The 22,556-nt window shown below is 43.9% G+C and overlaps 1 protein-coding gene across 1 annotated transcript in view; it reads left to right on the forward strand.

Moving 5' to 3' along the window:
* Positions 1–22,556, forward strand: part of SBF2 (SET binding factor 2) — a 540,115-nt gene that overhangs the window by 386,687 nt on the left and 130,872 nt on the right. Inside the window, exon 17 of the mRNA XM_060263154.1 lies at positions 6,388–6,456. Coding sequence (XP_060119137.1) covers positions 6,388–6,456 — 69 coding nt within the window. The remainder of the gene's footprint in view (positions 1–6,387; positions 6,457–22,556) is intronic.

Below are 22,556 nucleotides of genomic sequence, written 5' to 3' on the forward strand. Positions count from 1 at the left end.
GTGCTTGTCACAACCTTGCTCCTGGCTCCACCCCCAATGTCTCCTGGCTGCACCCCCAAAGTCTCCTGGCTCCACCCGCAAAGTCCCCAGATATTTCTTGAATTGGACTTGGCAACCCTAATACCAATGTTAGTAGAAAATAGCACTTTCACACTATATTTACTAGTTGGTCTAAGGAAAACTAGGTGCAAGGAGTGGAGAAGGAAGTGATTGCTTAATTTTCATTTTTACTCCTGTAGAGGTCCATGTGGACAACAAAAAATCACCATATTAAGGAATTTCTGTATTGTAATTTTTGTTAGGGTTTTTCATGAACTCTTGAAATAAACTTTTGTGCATCCTGAAGCAGATGTGAGAATCAGTGTTTGTCTGGTTGTGATCTATTTCTTTTGATAGCTGTATTGGAATGTTGCAACTATTTTATAGTTATTCCACTGTTAAGTTTCTCCCAATGCTGCTTAATTTAATTAGCTCAAATTCTGTAAAGTGGTTTTAAGAGTATTTTGTATTCATTTTGCAGACATTTCAGAAGTGTTTTGCTGAACCACAGGTTTTAGATGTACAGTTCAAACATCGTAAGCTAACAACCCCTTATAATCTTGATGCTGAGTGGCTACTGATCACTTGTGTCTTCCCAGTTTTTTATGTGTTTCAAGCCCCCTCCCCTCCAATTGTTTAATTTAAAAAATATTTGTACAGTACTAATAGAGATTCTGGTGTGGGCCAGCATATCACAGATGGTGTAGTTTAAGATTTGGACAGAGTTACTGCGAATGAAGTCCTGCTGTGAAATAAAAGTCAAAAGGCATCTTGGCATCCCAACCATTTCCTTGGGAGAAGATTACAGCCTGAGTATGCTGAACTTTATTGCTATGGGCCTCATGACAGTATTGAGAAACATGCATGGCATTTTTGCTAAAGAAACTCAGATGTGCTTAGACACAGGGGATGTCATTCTTCTGTTTCTCAATGTCTTAAGAAAAAAAATTAAAAACAAGACCCTCTAGACTAGGGGTGACCAAACTTGCTTAATGTAAGAACCACATAGAATAAACGTCAGATGTTTGAGAGCTGCAAGACATGAACATCAGATGTTTGAGGGAGCAAAGGAAGGAAAAGGGAGGGAGAGGTGGAAAGAAAGCAACTTTAACTATAAATGCATTCTCCAAGTCACTGGCTGACTTGGCTTGACGAAGCAATTTAAAGAGACAAATGCCTTCTCCAAGCCAGCTGATGGGGCAGTGGGGGCTTCAAGAGTTGCACAATACATGTGAAAGAGCCATATGTGGCTCCTAAGCCACAGCCTGGCCACCCCTGCTCTAGACTAGAGTTTTAGAACTCATTTGTTAGGAGGGCCGGATATGACACAAATAAGACTTTGTGGGGCCGGGCCATCTGTGTCATAAGCGTTGTAAAGGACACAGAAAAACACAATTAAAGATATTATGTTTTAGCATAAAATACAAACATTATTGAAACTCTTCCAGTATTTTGTTTAAAATTGAAAAGAGGGGGAATAGTGGAATTTGACAATGCAATTTTAAAAATAAAACATCAAGAAAAAACACAAGGATCACAGCAGAAGCTAAAAATATAAAATTCTCAGAGACTGGAAAAACAATGAAATGGAATTGTAAGCTCCCCCCATTCCCAGTCTACTCAGATTGGCAGTGTCTCTCCAGTGTAATATCCCCCTTTGGCTGTGGGTTCCCAGGTTAAAGTGCTCACTAGGCATCAGCAGGAATAGAATAATCTATAGTCCATTGAGCAGAGACAAGATGGCTCAAAGCATCAACCTTTTATTTGCAAGGACACAAATCCAGAAAGCGTGAACATCAGCTTTCTGCCTTGTCTTTGCCTGTTGCAGCAGGAAGAAAAGCTGGAAAGAAAATGTGGAATGATACATAGGGCCCAGAGACCTTAATGGAAAATTCATTCCATATTTTTCTTGCAACGTTGACTGTGCTGCAATATGTTTTAATGGAGTGGAGATCAGTTTAACTTTTCAGTGTTCCTATAGCCAGAGCAGGGAGCTTAGTCATCCTTGAAGCTTCAAAGGGTGAAGACAGGAGGGGGAGAAAAAGCCCTGTGGGCCTGATTAAAGCCCTGGGTGAGATGGGTGTGGCTCATGGGATAGACATTTGACACCCCTGGTCAGGGCTTTTTTTGAGCTGAAACACACTGGAACACTGTTCTGGCTGGCTTCAGCAGTGTTCTGGCTCAGCCCTGGCTCAAGGAGCCAAGCCACACTTGCATGGTGACCTCCTAGTGCCCAGGTCATGAGGTGTACTGAGGAGGCTGAGCTGCACTTGCATGGCAGCCTCCTGGTGCCCAGGTAACACAGCAGCTTCCCAGGGCCTGAGATCAAGCCATGCAACAGCATTTCCTTGTGGTGATGGTAAAACAGTTCTTTCTTTCCCCCTCTTACTTTCTGTTTCTTTTCCTTCTTTCTGTCTTTATTTCTTCCCTTACTTTCCTTCTTTCTTTCCCTTTCTTTGTATTTCTTTAACCCTTTCCTTCCTTCCTTCCTTCCTTCCTTCCTTCCTTCCTTCCTTCCTTCCTTCCTTCCTTCCTTCCTTCCTTTCTTTCTTTCTTTCTTTCTCTCTTTTTCTTTCTCTCTCTCTCTCTCTCTCCCTCCTTCCCTCCATTTGTTGTGTAGGTTTGTGAATTGATTTTTTTAAAAAAAATAAAATGTAGATCTGCTTCCAGTGATGTTGGGGTGTGTGGCCAAATATGCAAATGAATTTGTGCTGGGCTTGTTCTACCCAAAAAGCCCTGCCCCTGCGCTAGTCCAATGAGTTTTCTATTCATAACGGAATGTGATAGCAACATGAAATGACATGAAATATTGGAAATTAGTCTGATTGTTATACGTAGGAATTTTTCCTATGTTGGGGATGAAAAAAACAAAAAACTTATCCTTTGCTTGTAGAAAGTGAATGTTTGAAAGTGTCATTGCTAGCTTTGATTGCTGCTTGATCCAAAGTATTGTAGAGTTGCCCAGGACAGATGTTTTCCATTGCTGAAATTTAGAATATTATTTAGGGTAAATCTAGGTAAAAAAATTTTGCAGTTGATGTAATTTGTTTCCAAGTCTGACTAATGGAAAAACTGCATTCAAAACTCTTCCCCCCCACCCCCGCCACTCCCATCCTGAATGTACTAAAACCCATATTGCTGATACTCACTTAAATAGTCATTTCTGAAGGGAAGAAAATAGCAACAGGAATAGGATAATCCATAGTTAATCACAGTGTAAGGTTCCCTCCATACTTTTCTTTTCAGCTTTAACTTTTTGTTGTTGTTCCTAACAAACAGTGACTTCAGAGCTAGGAATTCTGATATTTGGAGTGCAAAAAACATTCTGCTGTATTGTTATATGGATCTACTTCTGCTGCTAAAGGACATCTGCAGAACCAGATTTTTTTTTCTGAATGTCCAGCCACTCTGATTAAGGACTGGGGTCATGGAAAGAACCACACATCTGTACGGATGAGTGATCCCTGCACATTGCAGTCCCAGGCACCCCACCTCTCAAAGAGTGAGCACTCCTAGCTCTGAGGGCCTGTGATAAACAGCAGCCATCTGGAACCTGGTACTTCACCCACAGCAGCCATGTTTTTCATTATGGTCATCAGGGGGTTTTTTGAGCAGGAACACAGTTCCAGCTGACTTGGTGTCAGGGGATGTGGCCTAATATGCAAATGAGTTCCTGCTGGGCTTTTTCTACAAAAAAAGCCCTGATGGTTGTCATTTTTCCAGGTGCAGACAGCATTAAGCTTGGTGCATGCAATAGTCATGGCACGATTCTTTTTGTTTTCCTTTTCCCTATACAGCCTGAACTCTGCAACTTTTTCTACTAATAGCATACCCAAATGGCTCCAAGATTGCTGGAAATCACTCATCTCTTCCATTCCTTGAGGCCTTGTTTTACTATAGGATGTCACTGAATATTCTGTGTCAGCATACAGTTTATTTAATTTATATAATTGGATATCGTTTTGTGTTTTATACAGAGCTGAGAATATTGGGTAGTAATGAAAAGGGCTTAATGTCAACCAACCTGTTTTTGGCATTGCTCTAGCAGTTTTTGACAACCTAAAAGATGCTTTAGATTTATGCTAGACATGATATTAAAAATGCTTGATTCAAATCATCCATTTTCCCCAAAAACTGATTCATTGTGTCATGTCTAGATTAAGCCTTACTTATGCTTTTTCTCTCAAAATCCTGCACCTTTTAGTACTCCTTTCTGATGGATTTCTTTCCCATCCGTCCTGGCTGTGCTCATGATTTCTTGATCTTTTGGCTTCATTTGTTCTGTGAGATTATAAGGCTGGTGGCAAGGCCTCTCTGTTTTTGTATAGTTCATTTTTGTAGCATCTTTAAACATCTGGGCAATCATGATCTCTCATCTATTTGAACCAGCTACTTCCTTTCTTGTTCAACTCATTCTTCTTTCTCATGTTCTTTACTTTGACCCTGCCCTTTTTCTTATCTCACATGCTCTGATTTTTTCCTTCTTTATCTCTTCATGCTTTGGTGCTTAACCTCCAGCATTAAATGGAATGAACTATTTAAACTATTTACACCTCTGTGGTAGAGTATATCTTTTGCATGCACGAGGCCTCAGATTCAGTATTTAGCATTTCCTTTTTTAAAAGGTTCTTCAATAGCAGGACTGACAAAGACTTCTTCCTGAGGCCTTAGGAAGTTTCTGGCTGTCAGAATAATGACATCACTGGATAGACCCAGCAATAATTGCATCTGACACCATAATAAAGCAACAACTTATCTGTATATTTTCCAGTAGTATAACACAGCTAAATGAGAGATTTGAATGAGGCACATACCAATAAACTTTGTTTTGCCTCTCTTCTCCAAACTAAAGGTGTGTTCACATTACAACTGTTTGCAAGTGGATTTTTCAATTTAACATAGTGAAATCTAACAGCAAATTGCATTAAAATGAATTATTTAGTGTATGTAAACTAGGGTTGCCAAGTCCAATTCAAGAAAAATCTGGGAACTTTGGGAGTGGGGCCAGGAGGCTTTAGGGGTGGAGCCAGGAGACATTGGGGGCGGAGCCAGGAGCAAGGGTGTGACAAGCATAATTGAACTTCAAGGGAGTTCTGGCCATCACATTTAAAGGGACCACATATCTTTTAAATCCCTTCCCTCCATAGGAAATAATGGAGGATAGGGGCACCTTCTTTTGGGACTCATAGAATTAGACCCCCTGGTCCAATCTTTTTGAAACTTGGGGGGTATTTTGGGGTGAGGTACTGGATGCTATGCTGCAAATCTGATGCCTCAACCTCAAAAAACAGCACCCCCCAGATACCCGCGGATCAATTCTCCATTATTTCCTATGAGAATAAGTCTCCATAGGGAATAATAGAGTTCCCTCCCCTTCCCCCGTTTTCTCTCTCTCACTCACACACACGCTTAACTGTCTCTGGTGCAAGTGGGCAGCCGTGTTGGTCTGAAGCAGTAGAACAAAGCAGGAGTCTCTGGTGCCTCGACAACGAGGTCTGGAAAGTACAGGGGCTACGCTGCTCTTTTACACATACACACACTTGTCCGAAAGGAAAGCAAAACAAACAGAGGGGCCGTGCTCTCACAAGGTCTGCTGTTGCTAACCCTTCCCCATGAAGTACTTCCTGCTCCAATTTAAAGGCACACAAACATTTTAAAACTGGACCTGTTTGCAGGTCCTGCCCAAGATCTAGAGGTACAGGGTGGCTGTGGGGGAGGAACTTCCCCTGCCGGCCAGCTGACTGGGATAGTGGGGAAGCCTATAAAACCGGGGAATCCTTCACTGGGACTTGGGGATTGGGAAGCCTAATGTAAACACACCTTAAATTTTAACAGTCTATGAAAAAAAACTGTATAATAAAGTGGGTTCATAGTTCCCTTTAACCTCTTTTCCTTTCCATATACTTCCAATGCCTCGTGCATGCAAAAGATATACTCTACCACAGAGGTGTAAATACTTTACATAGTTCATTCCATTTAATGCTGGAGGTTAAGCACCAAAGCATGTGAGCCATGTCTACTGAATTGTTGTTTGTGCAGTGCATAGTTATAGGCACTAAATAATGATTTATGAGCTAGTTGCTAAGAACAGGCAATATTCAGAATTTAGAATTTTTCTGTTTCCAGATTGGTTCAAGAAATATGGACTCATACAATCATAAAGTTGGAAGGGGCCATACAGGTTATCTTTCATTTTTTCCAAGAAATGTGCATTCATTTGTTCCATAGGGTTCCAGGCCACAAACACTGGGGAAAGCGTGTGATGGAAAGACTTATACTTGGGGTGAACTAATTTATATGATGTGTTAATTAATTTTTGCTCTTTTTTCTTTTGGTTTGACCACAAAGGATTGTTCAACTTCAGAAGAGTATAACATTGCTGCAGCACTGTTGCCATTAACCACTGCTTTCTATAGGGTAAGTTCTAATTTTTGTTGAGACATTTATCATACATGTTTGAATTCCTCTGCATCAAATGGAATTATTTAAATCATGGAGATTTTAAGTGGATAAGCTGTCATATTCAGAATTTATTCAACAGAGGAAGGACCTGTGACTACAATCTAAAAAGTAGTCTTGCTGCTTACAGGTTGCCTTGGTATAAGCAGTAGATTGTTCCCTGCCTTTCTTGCAGCCCTTCGTTCAGTGTCAAGAATGTTGTGGCTTCTGTTGATGTTCCAGAGTTTGATGGTCACCAAGTAACCATCAAAGGATATTGAGGGCCAGGATGGTTATAGCCAGAAATTTGACTTAGTCTATTAACTCTTTTGCTTTAGACCTCTGCTTCAGGATGGAATAATCATCCTTTCATATTCTCTGATACATGATAGAGGTTTACATGATACTCAGTTTAGATATCAGTCAAAAAATAAAGCATATTTTCTACTGATACATTGGACATTGAACAATGGCAATAATTGGATACCTCCACTTTTCTGCCTGTACCAATAATTTTCTTTCAGAGAAACTGAACTAGGGTTCTGTGGTCAAAACCACTATTAATATGCTTTATTGCTGAAAAAAGTACTCTCATGTTGGGGAGGAGGTCTGTGAGGCAGGAAGTTCCATGAACACTCTGTTCCTCTTCTAACAATGTGTGGTAACTGTGTAGCTCCCTTGGAGGAAGTGGCTTTCTCAACAAGCACAAAATATCATCCTTATTTCATCCCATCTGTAAATGATTGCAAATTAGAAAAGGAAGAAGCCATGGAAATATGATTTTTGATCTATAGATACTATATTTTTGTCAGTAATTGAATTAAAAAATTAGTTGTGGTTGATACTAAAAGTGGATTTCTGAGGGAGCAATCCTAAGCATTTTTACTGAGAACATAAGAGAAGCCATGTTGGATCAGGCCAATGGCCCATCCAGTCCAACATTCTGTGTCACACAGTGGCCAAAATTATATCTGCCTGTCTGTCTGTCTGCCTGTCTGTCTATCTATCTATACACACACACACATATATATATATATACACACATTGTGGCTAATAGCCACTGATGGACCTCTGCTCCATATTTTTATCTAACCCCCTCTTGAAGTTGTCTATGCTTGTAGCCGCCACCACCTCCTGTGGCAGTGAATTCCACATGTTAATCACCCTTTTGGTAAAGAAGTACTTCCTTTTATCCGTTTTAACCTGACTGCTCAGCAATTTCATCGAATGCCCACGAGTTCTTGTATTGTGAGAAAGGGAGAAAAGTGCTTCTTTCTCTACTTTCTCCATCCCATGCGTTATCTTGTAAACCTCTATCATGTCACCCCACAGGCGACGTTTCTCCAAGCGAAAGAGCCCCAAGCGTTTTAACCTTTCTTCAAGTGTTCTAACCCTTTAATCATTCTAGTTTACCTTTTCTGGACTTTTTCCAATGCTATAATATCCTTTTTGAGGTGCGGTGACCAGAATTGCACACAGTATTCCAAATGAGACCGCACCATCGATTTATACAGGGGCATTATGATACTGCCTGATTTGTTTTCAATTCCCTTCCTAATAATTCCCAGCATGGCGTTGGCCTTTTTTATTGCAAATGCACACTGTCTTGACATTTTCAGTGAGTTATCTACCACGACCCCAAGATCTCTCTCTTGGTCAGTCTCTGCCAGTTCACACCCCATCAACTTGTATTTGTAGCTGGGATTCTTGGCCCCAATGTGAGAAGTATTTCCCATTTTATTTGCCACAGTTTACTCCCAGGAAAGTCTTTGGCTTGTAACCTAAAACACAATGCATTCCTATGCAGAGTTATTCTGTATAGGATTGCATTGTTAGAAAGAAGTAGCTTCCATGCGCCATTTATTCCATTACAAATGTATCTGTCATCCATGATCATCTTCCAGTGCTGTGCTTTGGGTGCCCCATCTTTTGTGATTGGGTGAGTAGCAAACCAGGATTTTGTGATTATGTGGGTGGCAACTTCTCAGCTGTGGCACCAAAACGTCAAACTCTCTTCCCACAGATATTTGTCTGTCCCCTTTTGTCACTGCTTTCCTCCAGTGAATGAAGAGGTTTTTGTTTTTTTCCTGACATTTCCCTTAATAATCGCTCTTCTTTGCCCTTTGTTTTAAATATTGTCTGTATTTTAGTTTTGGATTTGTTTTTATGTAGGCCTGCCAGCCCCCAGGTCCCAGCAGGAGATCCCCAAGTTTTGCAGGCTCCACCCCGCTGCCAGCAAGCAGGCCGGCGGGAGGAAGCCCTGCCCCAACAGCCACCATGTGCCTTTAAATCTGTGCAAGCTTAAAAGAAAACTGCAAACTTCCTGTGTTTTGGACTGTGTGTGTACTTTTAAATCTGAGCAAGATGAAAGCTGAAAGTGCGGGGCAAATAGGCAGAGCCATGTGGGTCTTCCCGGTGAGTGTGTAAAGCATGTGAAAAAGGAAGAGAAGTTACTAGAGTCCCTCTGTTGTTTGGAAGAAAACTCCACCACCTAGGCTGCTCTGCTTTCATTTTCCTGTTGGTCTGAAGAAGGTGGTTGAATATAACAGATGGCTACATTCAGCAACTCTTGTGAGTGAATTGCCCCAGTGAGATCACAGAAGTGTGTGTTTGTGTGTGTTTGTGAGAGAGAGAGAGAGTGTTCATATTCATTTAGTGGAAGTGCAGCTCCTGGAGGTTGAAGAAATGAAGACTATTCAGGGGAACTGCACTTCTATATGTTTATTTATTTATTTTAAGGAATGGGAAAGTCACCCTAAGGTCTCTCATCTCCACCCCCAAAGTCCCCAGCTATTTTCTGAGTTGGAAACCCTATTTTTATGATATGGTTTTATGATATGGTTTTATGATATGGTTTTTAACTGTTAGCTGCCTTGATGATTCTGAAGGGGCAGAAAGATGGGACACAAATTAGATAGATAGATAGATAGATAGATAGATAGATAGATAGATAGATAGATAGATAGATAGATAGATAGATAGATAGATAGATAGATAGATACTCTTCTGATTCAGCTCTGTGTAGCAGCAACATGTTGTATAGGAAAACATTGTTATATATGAATAAACCTCCTGCTGACTTATTTACAGGATACCAAAACAAGCTGTTTATTGTTGTAACTCTTTTGAGAAACTGAAAGGAACTAGAAAGAAAAGTCTAGCGATGGAGTGTGTTACTGAGAGGTGCTGCCTGATAAAAATGGAGTACCCCAGTGCAAATAAAGAGAGAGGGTCTCCGCCTTCTGTTAAACAAAATGGAGTCCGGCCAAAAACAGGCCAAGAAAGCACTCCATCTAATCAGGTGGAGCGGACCCAGTAGAGAGCTTGTTTTGGTTGGTGCCTGAAGTCTGTTTCTCAGTGTAGTCTCACCCATTCCCCCTCCAGCGCCTTCGCCCAAATGGGATGCATAATAACATGGGAACTGCGGGTAAGTACTACTCTCACTCTGATCTTCTGCTACTTGGCAGTTGTCTCTTCCTCTACCTTGCTAACTCCAATCAAATGCAAAATTTGATTGATCCTACCCTTAAGAGTCTTTGATCCCTTTCCGAGTTTCAGCCAAAAACCGGTAACAAATTATTCAATTGCTCCAAGCTTCCCAACATAGCGATTCAAGATAGCCATCAATGGAACATCAAAGCCCCTTGGTAACTAACGACCCCCATCCATCGAATCCCTATATAGTGTGGGTCAAAAACCCACCTCGGTGTGCATTCTGTAGGGCGCCATTTGCAGTCTATAGGGCGCCATTTGCAGTAATTACAATTACTCCTGTAATTGGGTCTATAGGGCGCATTATACTGGTCATTCGCGTTCCTCTCCGTGTACTTCCCATTGAACGGATGTCTCCTCTTCTGGATCAGGTGAATATTACCTGCTTCAACAATCCTTGAATTCCTCTGTCGATAACCTCTATTTTCTTATTCTCTTGATTGTTTGTACAAAGATCTGTGTGTATGTGTAAATCCTCTTGCTACATATCCTACTATAAAAATACAACTGTTTAAACTATTCTTGGCTGAAAACCCGAACTCCGTCTCACTGAAAGAAAAGATCCTCACTCCTAAATTCGCTCTACTAAGTCTCTTAGCTAATTTCCCCATTAAAAATGAAAGACTTAAAAGCATTGCCTGTAACAAGTGTTGTTCCAGCCTATAGAAATAAGAGGGTCCACATTTATCCCCTTAATAGTCAGATTACTTACCATTTTCACAAAGGCCGTACTGCAGTCTAATCAACCTAACCACAGAATGAACTCCATTTTTTAAGGTATTAACATTGTAAACTACCAAGAAGTAGCAAGTAAATATGCTTTGGTAAAAGGTTAATAGCACAATCCAGTGAGTTTCTTTTACCTTTCATAATATCTGTGACAAGAAGTTTAGTCTAGAGGCACTACTGTACTTTGTAATTAAACTTAGTGAAACACAAATTTTGTTTACAAGGTACTGTAGCTCTTTGAGAATCCAGCAAATTCCACTGTTTAATATGCAATGACTAGGCTCTTAACAAAACTGAGTAGACAGGATGTGACTGCAGAACTCCTCAGGCGCATAGCTGTTAGCAATAAGTGAATGGACAACAAATCAGAATACTGGATGCATACTTGTGGCCTAAAAATTTTTTTTATTGTTCTTCAGCAACAAATGTCTCTCCATCTTCTTTCAAGTTAAATTTTAAATTGCTTGATTTAAGTAATCATGGTCGTGTGATTCATCTAAGTCAGGATGAGCACTTTTCACTGTGTGTAGCAATGGCCTATGAAAGCAAACAAATTACAGCCTCTGGGGGCAGAAAACAGTTTTTCTATTTACTATTAGTAATGCAGTTGGAATTTGTTTAGAATATAAATAACACCGTAATTATAGTTGATGTAAAATGTTTCCTTTTGTTGAAAAAGTCTTATGCTAATTCATTGTATTGTATTGGTTGCTATAGGAATGCTGTAGCAGAATACTACATGATAGCAAATTAGTTTTATGTAATACGTAATTAGTTTGCGTAAGTTTTCCTAAGAAAACTTCTGCATTGTGAGCAAAAGTATTTTTCTCTAAGATTGCTCAGCACTGTAGCATCTTTTGTATCATTTGCATGGAATAAATATTAACTGATATATATAGTGGGTATAGAACTGACAGCCGTTAATGTTTTAAAGATTACAAATGATGTAGGGAATGAAGTTTCCTCTTTGCACCCTTATTTGGTATACTAGAAGTTTAGGCTGAACATATGCTTTCAGTGTGGAGGCATACAACCAAAACAGGATTGCGGCAGAATCATAGCTATAATAAAAGCCCAACGCATTGGCACATCCCTCAATTTTTATTGGAAGTTGTGGCAACCACATGAGTGGCCTTGCACTCTGTCAGCACTCATCCCTGTCACAGTACCTCTGTGCCCTGCCTACTGCTGGTTCTATCAGGCCAGAACCCAACCAGTCAGCCTCTGACGTCTGAGGGAGACAGTTCTCTGCTGAGAGGTTCTCCTGGAGCCTTACTGATCACTACTGCCTCTCCTCAGTCCATCTCCCTGCCCCCCCCCCAACAACGCTGCCACTGTTTTGCCACCTCCAATTAACACTCCCCACCAAAGTTGCACTCGCCCAGTACACACACACCCTGCACACCTACTGCTTGAAAGGTGAGGTATATGTGTATATTCTATTTTAAAAAAATATGCCAGAAAATCCTCCTTATGGGGCAATATTCCACCTCTTCATTTATAGCGCAGTCTGTTATTGAATCCAGTGGGAACTAATATCATGTCACACACACACTTGCTTAAATAACATTGAACATCATTTAATAACTATATACACTGAAGCAAACTCTGACAGAAAACACTTAAATCTCTTTAATGACAGAAGAGGAATGTTCCATCACAACACAGGGAGGGGGAAGTTCAGCAGCAGCAACAGAGAAACAGACTCTCTATATTCTATACTCTCTATACTCAAGCCCCCTTTCCACCTGCAAATAGTCTTCACGCATTCTATTTGAATTAGGCTACAGTGGGCTGCTTGCTTTAAGAGGCAGGAAGCCATTTGAAGGCTCCCTTTTGCTCCCCCCACCTGCAAGTGAAAGGGGGTGAAAGAAAGGCTTCTAAGGGCTGCCTACCTTCCTGCCTGCTTGCCTGTCTTCCTGTCATTTCTCTGTCTCCCTGTCTTCCTTTCTTCCTTTCCCTTTATTTTATTCCTTTCTCCAGTGGTCCCAGTAGTGGGTCAGTCCTGACTCTTGGGATCTAGCTTCTCCTCTCCAGCAAACAATTAGTCCAGGAGGGAGGGGCTGTTCCCCTTAGCTTTCAGTTTTGCTTGGCCCTGCCTCCAGAGCAGGACGTGCCAGCTGAGCTCTTGAGCTCAACAACAACAACAAAAGGAAAAGAAAGCCGAAGCAGCGAGAAAAGAGACGGAGTTTTCCCCCTCTCCCTTTCTCTTGGCTTTAGAGACTTTGGGAGGCTGGGCAGAGTCCGAGAAACCCAGGACCGCAGCTGCAACCTCCCCACACCGCCTGGCCCACCAGGACAATAGTGAAGATGCACCAATTCCTGCACCTTCAGCAACTGCTGTGTTTAGAGACGTGGGGGAGCTCACGGCGCTGAAAGAGGCGGTGGATAAGGCGGTAATGGCCTAGGCAGGAGCCGTGTGAGTGCCTCCTTCCCTGTCGCGATCCGGCAGCACGCCCAGGACAGACAGGACAACCAAAAGCCCTTCTTTTTTACTGCATCAGAGTAGGTAGGGTCTGAATGCGACCCATGGAGAAGGGGGCTTATCGTAGGCAACAGGGTGAAGCACAGGGAGTTCATCCTGTGAACCTAGTAACACTCGGGGACAACTTAACGGGCGCCCAAGACCGCTGCTTCCTCCCCCCCCCCCGCCTCCTTGGGAACAACTGGGCCTCAAGGAATCCTGGTGTAGGGCCCTCCTTGATGGAGAAAAGGACAGAGGGAGAGAAAGGGAGCGTGCAAACCCTAGTTACATGGCATGGGAGGTGCCTGCAGGGTATGGAAGGGGTAATAAAAATTTAGGCAGGAAAGGCAGCCATTTTGTGTACTTTCTCTCCTTTACAGTACTCCCTAAGGAATACAAAATAGCTACCTCTGAATTTCGCAAGGCGAAGGATACAGAAACCTGTGACCTGGATTTGTCTGGCTCTCCCTTCCCAAGAGGACAGAGTAAAAAGTCCAGTAGTGGATTTGTCTGGAGAAGATGCCAAGGCAAATCTTTTTGCCTGGATTCAGCAGATAATTAGAAAAGAAGTGCAGTCTACCTCTAATGAGGATTCCAATCAGAACGCCAGGATTAAGCAAAAAAAAAAAGTACAGAAAAGACTAAGCATTGTGATGAGGAGGAGTATGGTTCTTCTGAAGCATAGATATAGAAGACTACTAGCCTTCTGATCAAGGGAGTGAATCTGAGGACTCTGAGCTTTCCTCCTCTAAGGAAGAAGGAGAATTATCTGAGGAAGAGGTGGAGATAATTCAGACACCTCAAAACAGATTGTTCCCTCCTGACATTTATTCACATCTCTTCCCAAAGATTACCAGAGCCTTAGAGTTCAATTATGACTCTAAGGTTAAGGAGGAAGAGAAAATAGATTTTCCAGTGGGGTCGGAGAAAACTATTCCCAAGGTCAGGTCCAAACCACAACTATCACCACTACCAACAGGGTTTTTCTCTGTAATGAAGGCAGAATGGGAACACCCAGCCAAACCAAAGGCGACTCATTCAGTTTTCTCCAAGTTTTACACTCTCATTCCAGAAGCCATGAAGTGGCTTAAACTACCCAGAGTGGACGATCCAGTTAACAGCCTTACCTCCTCTTCCCTCCCGCCACTGGATGCAGATGGCACACCCAAAGACCCTGCGGACAAAAGGATCGAACAAGCCCTAAGAAGGGGTTTTGAGGCATCTGCCAACTCTCTGCAAGCTTCGGTGGTAGTATCCTTAGCAACCAGAGCAATTTATTTATGGGCTTCAGAATTATCCAAGGCGGATAAAGACTTACCCAAGGAAGTCAAGGACGAATTTAAAAACATTGCCTTATCTTCCGCCTTTGCAGCTGATGCCACATTGGACACCATGCAGCAATCATCGAGAGCCATGGCCTCAAGTGCGATGGCACAGAGAAACACTCGGCTGAGAAATTGGGACGCAGACCCATTGGCAAGAGCCAATGCGGCAGCGGTTCCATTAAAAGGTGAGCTACTTTTTGGGCAAGGCCTGGATAGATGTCTCATGGAGGACAAAGACAAAAAGAAGATCCTCCCATCTAAAAAATGAGACAGAGATAAGAGAAGGTTCCAGCCCTTTTTGGATCACAGGAGAGACTCTAAGTCGAACTACTCCAAATCCTACAGGGCTAAATGGCAACCAAAGTCCCATGGCACCAGACCCTCATCCTTCAATGGTAAGGATCAGTCATCTAAAGGCACAAGGAAAGACAACTCCACCTGATTATGCCAGGTGCGGAACCCCAACAGCTATAGGGGGACATCTCCAACACTTTGCCGAAGTGTGAAGACAGACCGTAACAGACAAATGGGTGCTGGAGACAGTGTCCAAGAGCTACAGCATAGAGTTCAGATCAGTCCCATGGGACAGATTCCTGGAAGTCTTCAGGAACAAGTCTCCTCAAAAACACGAGCTTCCACTATCAGCCATCTTCCATCTTCTTGAAATAGGAGCCATAGAACTGGTTCTGGAGGAGAAGTTGCAGGGAGTCTATTTAGTCTTTTTCATTGTTCCAAAAAAGAATGGGAGAGCAATCTTAAACCTGAAATGGCTTAACTGAAAGGTACAGATGAAGAATTTCCAAATGGAGACCCTGCACTCTATCCTCCTATCTCTCCAGAAAGGGGACTCTATGGCGTCGATAGATCTGTCAGAGACCTATTTACATATACCTATCACACAGACATCGCAGATTCCTGAGATTCTCATATGACGGTAATCATTACCAATACAAGGCATTGCCTTTCGGCCTAAATGCCTCAACCAGGGTTTTCACGAAAATACTAGTGACTTTAGTGGCAGTCTTGCATCTCCAAGGGGTATCGCTATACCCATACTTAGACGACAACTTGGTCAAGGCGGTGTCAGTTGCACAGACACAATCAGCCCTGGAAGAGACGATAAACATACTTTCATCCCATGGATTTGTCATAAACAGGGAAAAGAGCTCCCTCATTCCTTCCCAATCCATCCATCCAGAGGACAGAGTCTTCCTCACTCCAGAAAGGCACATGAAGTTAACACAACTACTACAATCCATATTACAAATGGACAGTTTGAAAGTGATGACACTAGCAAAATTGGTGGGAATTCTGGTCTCATGCCAGGACTTAGTACAATGGGCACGTTTCCACACATGCCCCATTCAGTCCTTCCCTTCCAAAAAGCCATAGCCCAGAGGAAACTGCTCAAGGTGAAAGTGCCCAAACATGTGAAAGAGTCATTGTAATGGTGGCTTTCGCCACATCGGTTCCAAATGGGACAGATCCTGAGAGAGCCAATTCGGACAGTGATAACAACTCTTTGGCTGGGGAGCACATGTGGAAGGGAGAATGACTCAGGGGCGCTGGTCCAGTCATGAGGCTTCCAACAGCATAAATTTCCTGGAATTACGAGCCATCAGATTGGCTCCGATCCAATTTATGAAAGATTGCCATGTCCTCATACAAACAGACAACATGACGGCAAAAGCCTTTGTGAACAAGCAAGGGGGGACACGATTGAAACTCCTACAGCGAGAAGCAACTCTCTTACTGGACTGGGCGGAAACACATCTTCTATCCATGAAGGCAACGCATGTTGCAGGGAAAGAGAACGTACTGGCTCAGTCGACAGACCCTGGACTCAGCGAAGTGGTCCCTGAACAAGATGGTTTTCAACCAAATTTGCAAGAGGTTCGGGATTCCAATGGTGGACTTATTCGCATTGGAACTAAACAACCAAGTTCCGTGGTTTATATCAAGGACAAGAAATCCAAAAGCCATGGGCACAGATGCACTGCACGCAAAGTGGCCCAAGGCTCTCCTTTATGCCTTCCCTCCAGTGCAGGTTTTGCAGAGGTTCCTACTCAAGAGTACAGGAACTGAGGGCGGAGGTCATAGTCATAGCCCCTTTTGTCCCAGAAGGGTTTGGTTCCAAGATCTGATGAGACTAGGAGTATCCAAACCCTGGGTCCTGACCCTAAGGAAGGATCTACTGTGACAGGGAGAGGCGCTACACCCACAATTGGAGATGCTAAAACTCACAGCCTGGATGTTGAGTGGGGGTATCTAACTGGATTAGGTTACCAGAAGGAGGTGGTTGATACTATGCTGGCCTCTAGAAAGGTATCCACTAATAAAGTGTACAATATCACCTGGCAGACCTTTTCCTCCTGGTGTCAGGAGCACAGGGTAGATCCGATGACAGCTAAAATAGCAGACGTGCTGACCTTCCTTCAAGCAGACTTGGAGAAAGGACTTAGCACCAGTACACTCAGAAGGCAGGTGGCAGCAATTTCAGCAGGAAGAGGTGATGAGAAGGGCAAGACGCTGTCATGACATCCTCATATTAAGCTTTTTTAAGAGGGATTGCACTTATCAATCCACCACAAACACACAGGTTTCCATCATGAATGTAATACTAGAGGCATTATACCATAAACCATTTGAACCTATGGCTTCATGTAGTCAAAAACTGCTAACCTTTAAGACTATCTTCTTAGTAGGGATCACATCGGCACACAGAGTTTCTGAGATAAAAGCCTTATCCATACACAAAGGCCTCTGTGTTTTTCACCAAGATAAGGTAGTATTACACCCTGATCCTGCTTTTGTGTCAAAAGTTAACTCATCCTTTCATAGGTCAGAGGAAATTGTTCTTCCCTCTTTCTGCCCCAATCCAAAACATGAGAAGGAGAAGCTATGGCACTGTCTGGATGTTCGCAGAGCCTTAAACATTTATCTAGACAGAACCAAGTCCATACAATTTGTCTCCCTTAGTAGTAGGTCAATAGGTAAGGCTGTCTCTAAATCTACGATCAGTAGATGGTTAAGGGGACGTATTGTTGAAGCCTACAAAGCCAGAGGCTTAGATCCACTGTTGGGCATAACAGTTCACTCGTTAGGAGGGGCAGCTACATCTGCAGCATTTAGATCCTTTCCTTTGATGGAAGAGCAGCTATTTGACGTTCTGTCCACTCCTTTACAAGGCATTATCACATAGACAAGACCACCTCAGCTGAGGTGACTTTCGGTAGGAGGGTACTGCAATCTGCTATTTGATCCAAGAGACTGAGTGGGCCCCGCCCTGGGGAACTGCTGTTATATGTCCCAAGAGTTAGGAGTGACCCGCTACTGGAACCACTGGAGAACAGAAGATTCTGTTCACTTACCGTGAAGTCGTCCTTCTCAGTGATCCCAGAGTGGGTCAGTCCTACCCACCCAGTTTCTGGATTTGTTCAATCTCTGCATCAAAACACATTGAGTCTTGGGAATTCAGGTGTTATTGGTTTCTGAAGCTTCTGTAAGCCATGTTAGAGTTTTAGTTGCTAAGTTTTCTTGGTTGTACCAAAGTTAATGATTGCAATTTTTTTAATAAAGGAAGTTGATTTGGAATTGGTTGTTCTTCCTTAGTTCACGGTTCTGGGAGGGGGAGAAAAGATGTTACTATATGCTTTTCCCTATGCATTTGACTTGAAGACGAACTGAAAGCTAAAGGGAACAGCCCCTCCCCTTCTGGACTAATTGTTTGCTGGCCTTGCCTACGGAGAGGAGGAGCTAGATCCCAAGAGTCAGGACTGACCCACTCTGGGACCACCAAAGACTTCATGGTAAGGTGAATAGAATCTTCCATTCTCCCAAATTTTAACATAACTCTCAATTTATTCATTCCTCTCATTCTTTCTCTGTCTCTCTCTGTATTTGGCTGTTTCTACACTAGGCAGAAGATCCTCTCTCAGTGCTCATTTTAAAGTGATCATCTACATTGCATATCGTCTTCACTTCTGTCTTGCTTTGCATTTTCCAATGTCCTCTATACTCCGTTTGTTGAATGGGCATCAAAAATGGTTTCATCCAGGAGTTGCTTTTGAACAGGAGTTTTTCTGAGCATCAGGATTGAACTTTCCTTCTGAGTTTTCAAACTCCTCCCCAAAGCCCCATCCCACATTTCATTGTTGGCTTGTGAGAGCATTGATTCGGGAAGTAGCTAGGTGCACTGCTCAGAGGAGTGTCAGCATGTGCTCTCCTCCAAGCAGAGTTAGCCTTGCAAGGAAAGCCCAGCTCAGAGGAGAACACACCCCACCCAGCTGCTCTCATCTGCAAGGCAAAAGCAGATAGGCAGGGCATCAGCGCAGCTTCTCTGAGCCAGGCTTCCCTCACAAGGGAGCCCAACTCAGAGGAGAACATACCCCGCTTTGCTGCTCTCGCCTTCAAGGTGAAAGCAGCTGGGCAGAGCATCACTACAGCTTCTCTGAGTATGACTTAGAGAACACCTCTGCAGTGCACTCTCAGAGGTGCTCCTTGCCTCCAATAGCGCACTGCGCATGCCTGACTCAGTGAGAGCCCACCCAGCCCTCCTTTCATGCTGTGTCACTCGCTCTCCCTGCAGGCAGGAGTGTGGTGGTCGGCCAGGCACAGGTGGTGGGATGCGGGGCAGGTGCCAGCCTGCGGCGCATCAGGCCCTACCACTGGGCCTGCCCACATCCCGGGCAGGCAAAAGAGGTGGTGGTGACATGTGCACAGCTCAGAGGCTGCCTTCCTTTGCAAAGGAGGGCAGCCTTTGAGTGGCAGAGAAGCACCCCACCACCCCCTTCATCTGCCTGGGTCCTGGGCAGGTGAAAGAGGTGGTGTGCAGCAGCAATGTGTGCACCGCCACGAGGGGCAGCAGGGCCCATGGGCGGCACATGGGAGTAGGCCTGGGGTGCCACCTTACCTATGGGGCGCTCCCTCCCCACCACTCTCGACTGAGAATAGCTGGATGGCGTGTCAGCAATGCTCTCCACTGAGCCCAACTTCCCTCGTAAGGGAAGCTGGGCACAGAGGAGAATGCATTCCACCTGACTGCTCTCGCCTTGAAAGTGAGAGCAGCCAAGCGGGGCACATTCTTCTCCTCCAAGCTTGGAGGAGAAGAGTTCATTCAGCCCACCTGGATGGTCTCGCCTTCATGCAAGAGCAGTCGAGCGGGGTGCCTTCTTCTCTTCTGAGCTCAGCTTCCCTTGCAACAAGAAGAAAGAGGCGGCATGTGGCAGCTCCTCTCCCCTGCTCCAGGTTGTTGGTGGCTCTGCCCAGTTTTTCTCCCCCCTCCTGGAATAAAAGCCCAATTCCAGCCAAACCCAAAGTAAAGCCCCCTGCCAAAAAGGCAAAAAGAAAGAAAAAGGTGCAAGGGCATCAGCGACATTCACCACCATCCCTGTGCCACACACCAGCGGTGGGATCACCCACGTCGGGTGCTGCACAGCGCTGAGAATCCATCTCACCACGGTGCCGCAACAAGTCGCTGTTACGTCACCGTGATGCATGGGGCAGGTCGCCACAACGGGACCGATCCCTTTCAGTACCATCGATTCTGCGAGGCTCCTCCAGCCGTTCGCATCATTCGCCCTCCCGTCGTTCCCACACCCCATCATCTTCGGAGGTGGCGTTTATTGGCTCTAACATCGGCAGCCCGCAGGATCGTGACGCACATCTTTTGCGCTCTCTCCATCCTGTCATTCACGCATTAGAGTTGTGAGTGAAGATCTGTTACATAGATCCCCTTCGACCCTAAGCTGCTGTCCCTGCGCCAGGGGTCATCGTGGAACCTACCACCATGGTTCCAATAGCGACTCCAGTGTAGCATCAGTACCATCGCCAGACGACGCCATTGTCGGCCATACAACTGTGTCGCCGTCTGAAGAATTATCCTCATTTGCAGATCTCATTCGTGTGGCCAAGGTGCTTGATCTCCGGTGGGGAGGGATGGTGGCTCAGTGGTAGAGCATCTGCTTGGGAAGCAGAAGTTCCCAGGTTCAATCCCTGGCATCTCCAAAAAAGGGTCCAGGCAAATAGGTGTGAAAAACCTCAGCTTGAGACCCTGGAGAGCCGCTGCCAGTCTGAGAAGACAATACTGACTTTGATGGACCAAAGGTCTGATTCAGTATAAGGCAGCTTCATATGTTCATATGTCTGGTATACTGCATCCGGTCCGAAGACTAAGGACCCACTCATGCAGCCGCTGTTTGATCCTGATTCGAGACCAATAGCACTGCCTGTTAAAAGGCATAGAAGAGGTCGTACTTTCCACATGGATGAAACAAGCATCCACAGCACCGTCGGCATGGCACTTAGTGTCAAGCATCGATATTTTGCAATAATCAAGCTTTTGTTCTTCAATCAAAAGTTGCTTTATTGTTAAAACTCCATAGCTTGCCAAGGACGGACTCCTTGGAAGTAATGACATACATAGCATTAATGGTAGGTTTTTGGTAGACAAGAATACAGTCTCTTCTACTTTAAAGTCCCAAACAGGAATAATGTTTCTTGTACGTTTCTTTGGCCACTTCCAAATTTTCTTGAATAACTTTCCAAACTTTTCTCAATTTCCCCCACCATTGTTCAAAAGATGAAGGTACTTCAGATACTACTCCCCCCGGTAGTAGGGGTAAAGGTTTCCCTTCATAACCATTCACTACCAAGAATGGAAAAGTCTTTGTGGAGCTATGCACAATGTTATTGTATCCATATTCTGCAAACGGCAGGAGTTCTACCCAATTTGACTGTTGATAGTTCACAAAGCACCTTAAGTATTGTTCTAATATCTTCTCCGTCTGACCGTCTGTTTGAGGATGGTAGGCTGAGCTCAATCCCTGCTCAATTCCAGTTAGTTAACAGAACTCCCACCAGAAGTTGGTAACGAACTGAGAGCCTCTGTCACTAATTACCTTGTCCAGGAATGAGTGTAGTTTAGCCACATGTTGGAAGAACAATTGTGCTAACTTTTTAGCTGTAGGAATTTGAGTGCAAGGGATGAAATGAGCTTGTTTTGAAAAAGTATCTACTATCACTAAAATTACAGTTTTCCCTTGCGACACTGGTAACTCCACAATAAAATCCATTGAGACAACCTACCATGGCTGGTAGCTGTCTCCAAAAGTTGTAATAATCCGGGAGGCCCCCCCCCTTCTTTTCGCCATTATGCATATTGGACAAGAAGCCACATAATTGGAAATGTCCCTCTTCATAAACGGCCACCAAAATTGTTGGATCACTAAGTGCAGTGTTTTAATGTATCCGAAGTGCCCTGAAAGTTTGTTGTTGTGACAAAACTGTAGCACTTCTTTGCGAAGGCTTTCTGGCATGTATAATTTACCGTCCTTGTACCAGAAGCCCCCTTTGCCTTTCTTTACTCCCTCTGGTTTGGCCTCTCCCTCTTTTTCAACATCAGTCATTAATCTTTCTCCCCCCCCCCCCCATTTTTCTTCCAGTTTTTCACACTTGGCCTTAGAGCAGGTGATTACTGCCCCTCCTACTTGACTCGGGGGGATGATAGAGTCGATCACTTCCTCCCTTTGACTGTTATGTTGAGGGAGTCTAGATAGCGCATCAGCCAAAAAGTTTTTGGAGCCGGGAATGTGTTTTAGGGTAAAGTCAAATTCAGCAAAGAAGCCTGCCCACCGAATTTGTTTTTCTGTTAACTTCCTTTGTCCCATGAGGGCTTCCAGATTCTTGTGATCTGTCCAAATTTCAAATGGGACCTTCGCCCCCTCTAACTATGATCTCCAAGTTTTTAACGTGAAGGTTACTGCGAAAGCCTCTTTGTCCCATACCGACCAATTTGTCTGTTCATGAGTAAATTTCTTGGATATGTATGCACAGGGTTTTAATGCCCCCTCCTCATCAGGTTGCATCAGAATTGCCCCCACAGCGACGTCGCTGGCGTCACATTGTACCACAAAGGGCTTTAATTCGTTGGGGTGAATTAAAATAGGTTCACTAGTCAATAGTCTTTTCAATTTATTGAATGCCTCTTGGCATCTGGCCGTCCATTCTAGCGTAGCCCCCGCCGTTTTCCCTCTGGGCCCTTCCCTTTCGTTTTCAGGAGATCCGTTAAG

This window comes from Heteronotia binoei, chromosome 21, assembly GCF_032191835.1.
Source record: "Heteronotia binoei isolate CCM8104 ecotype False Entrance Well chromosome 21, APGP_CSIRO_Hbin_v1, whole genome shotgun sequence".
NCBI classification, from domain to species: domain Eukaryota; kingdom Metazoa; phylum Chordata; class Lepidosauria; order Squamata; family Gekkonidae; genus Heteronotia; species Heteronotia binoei.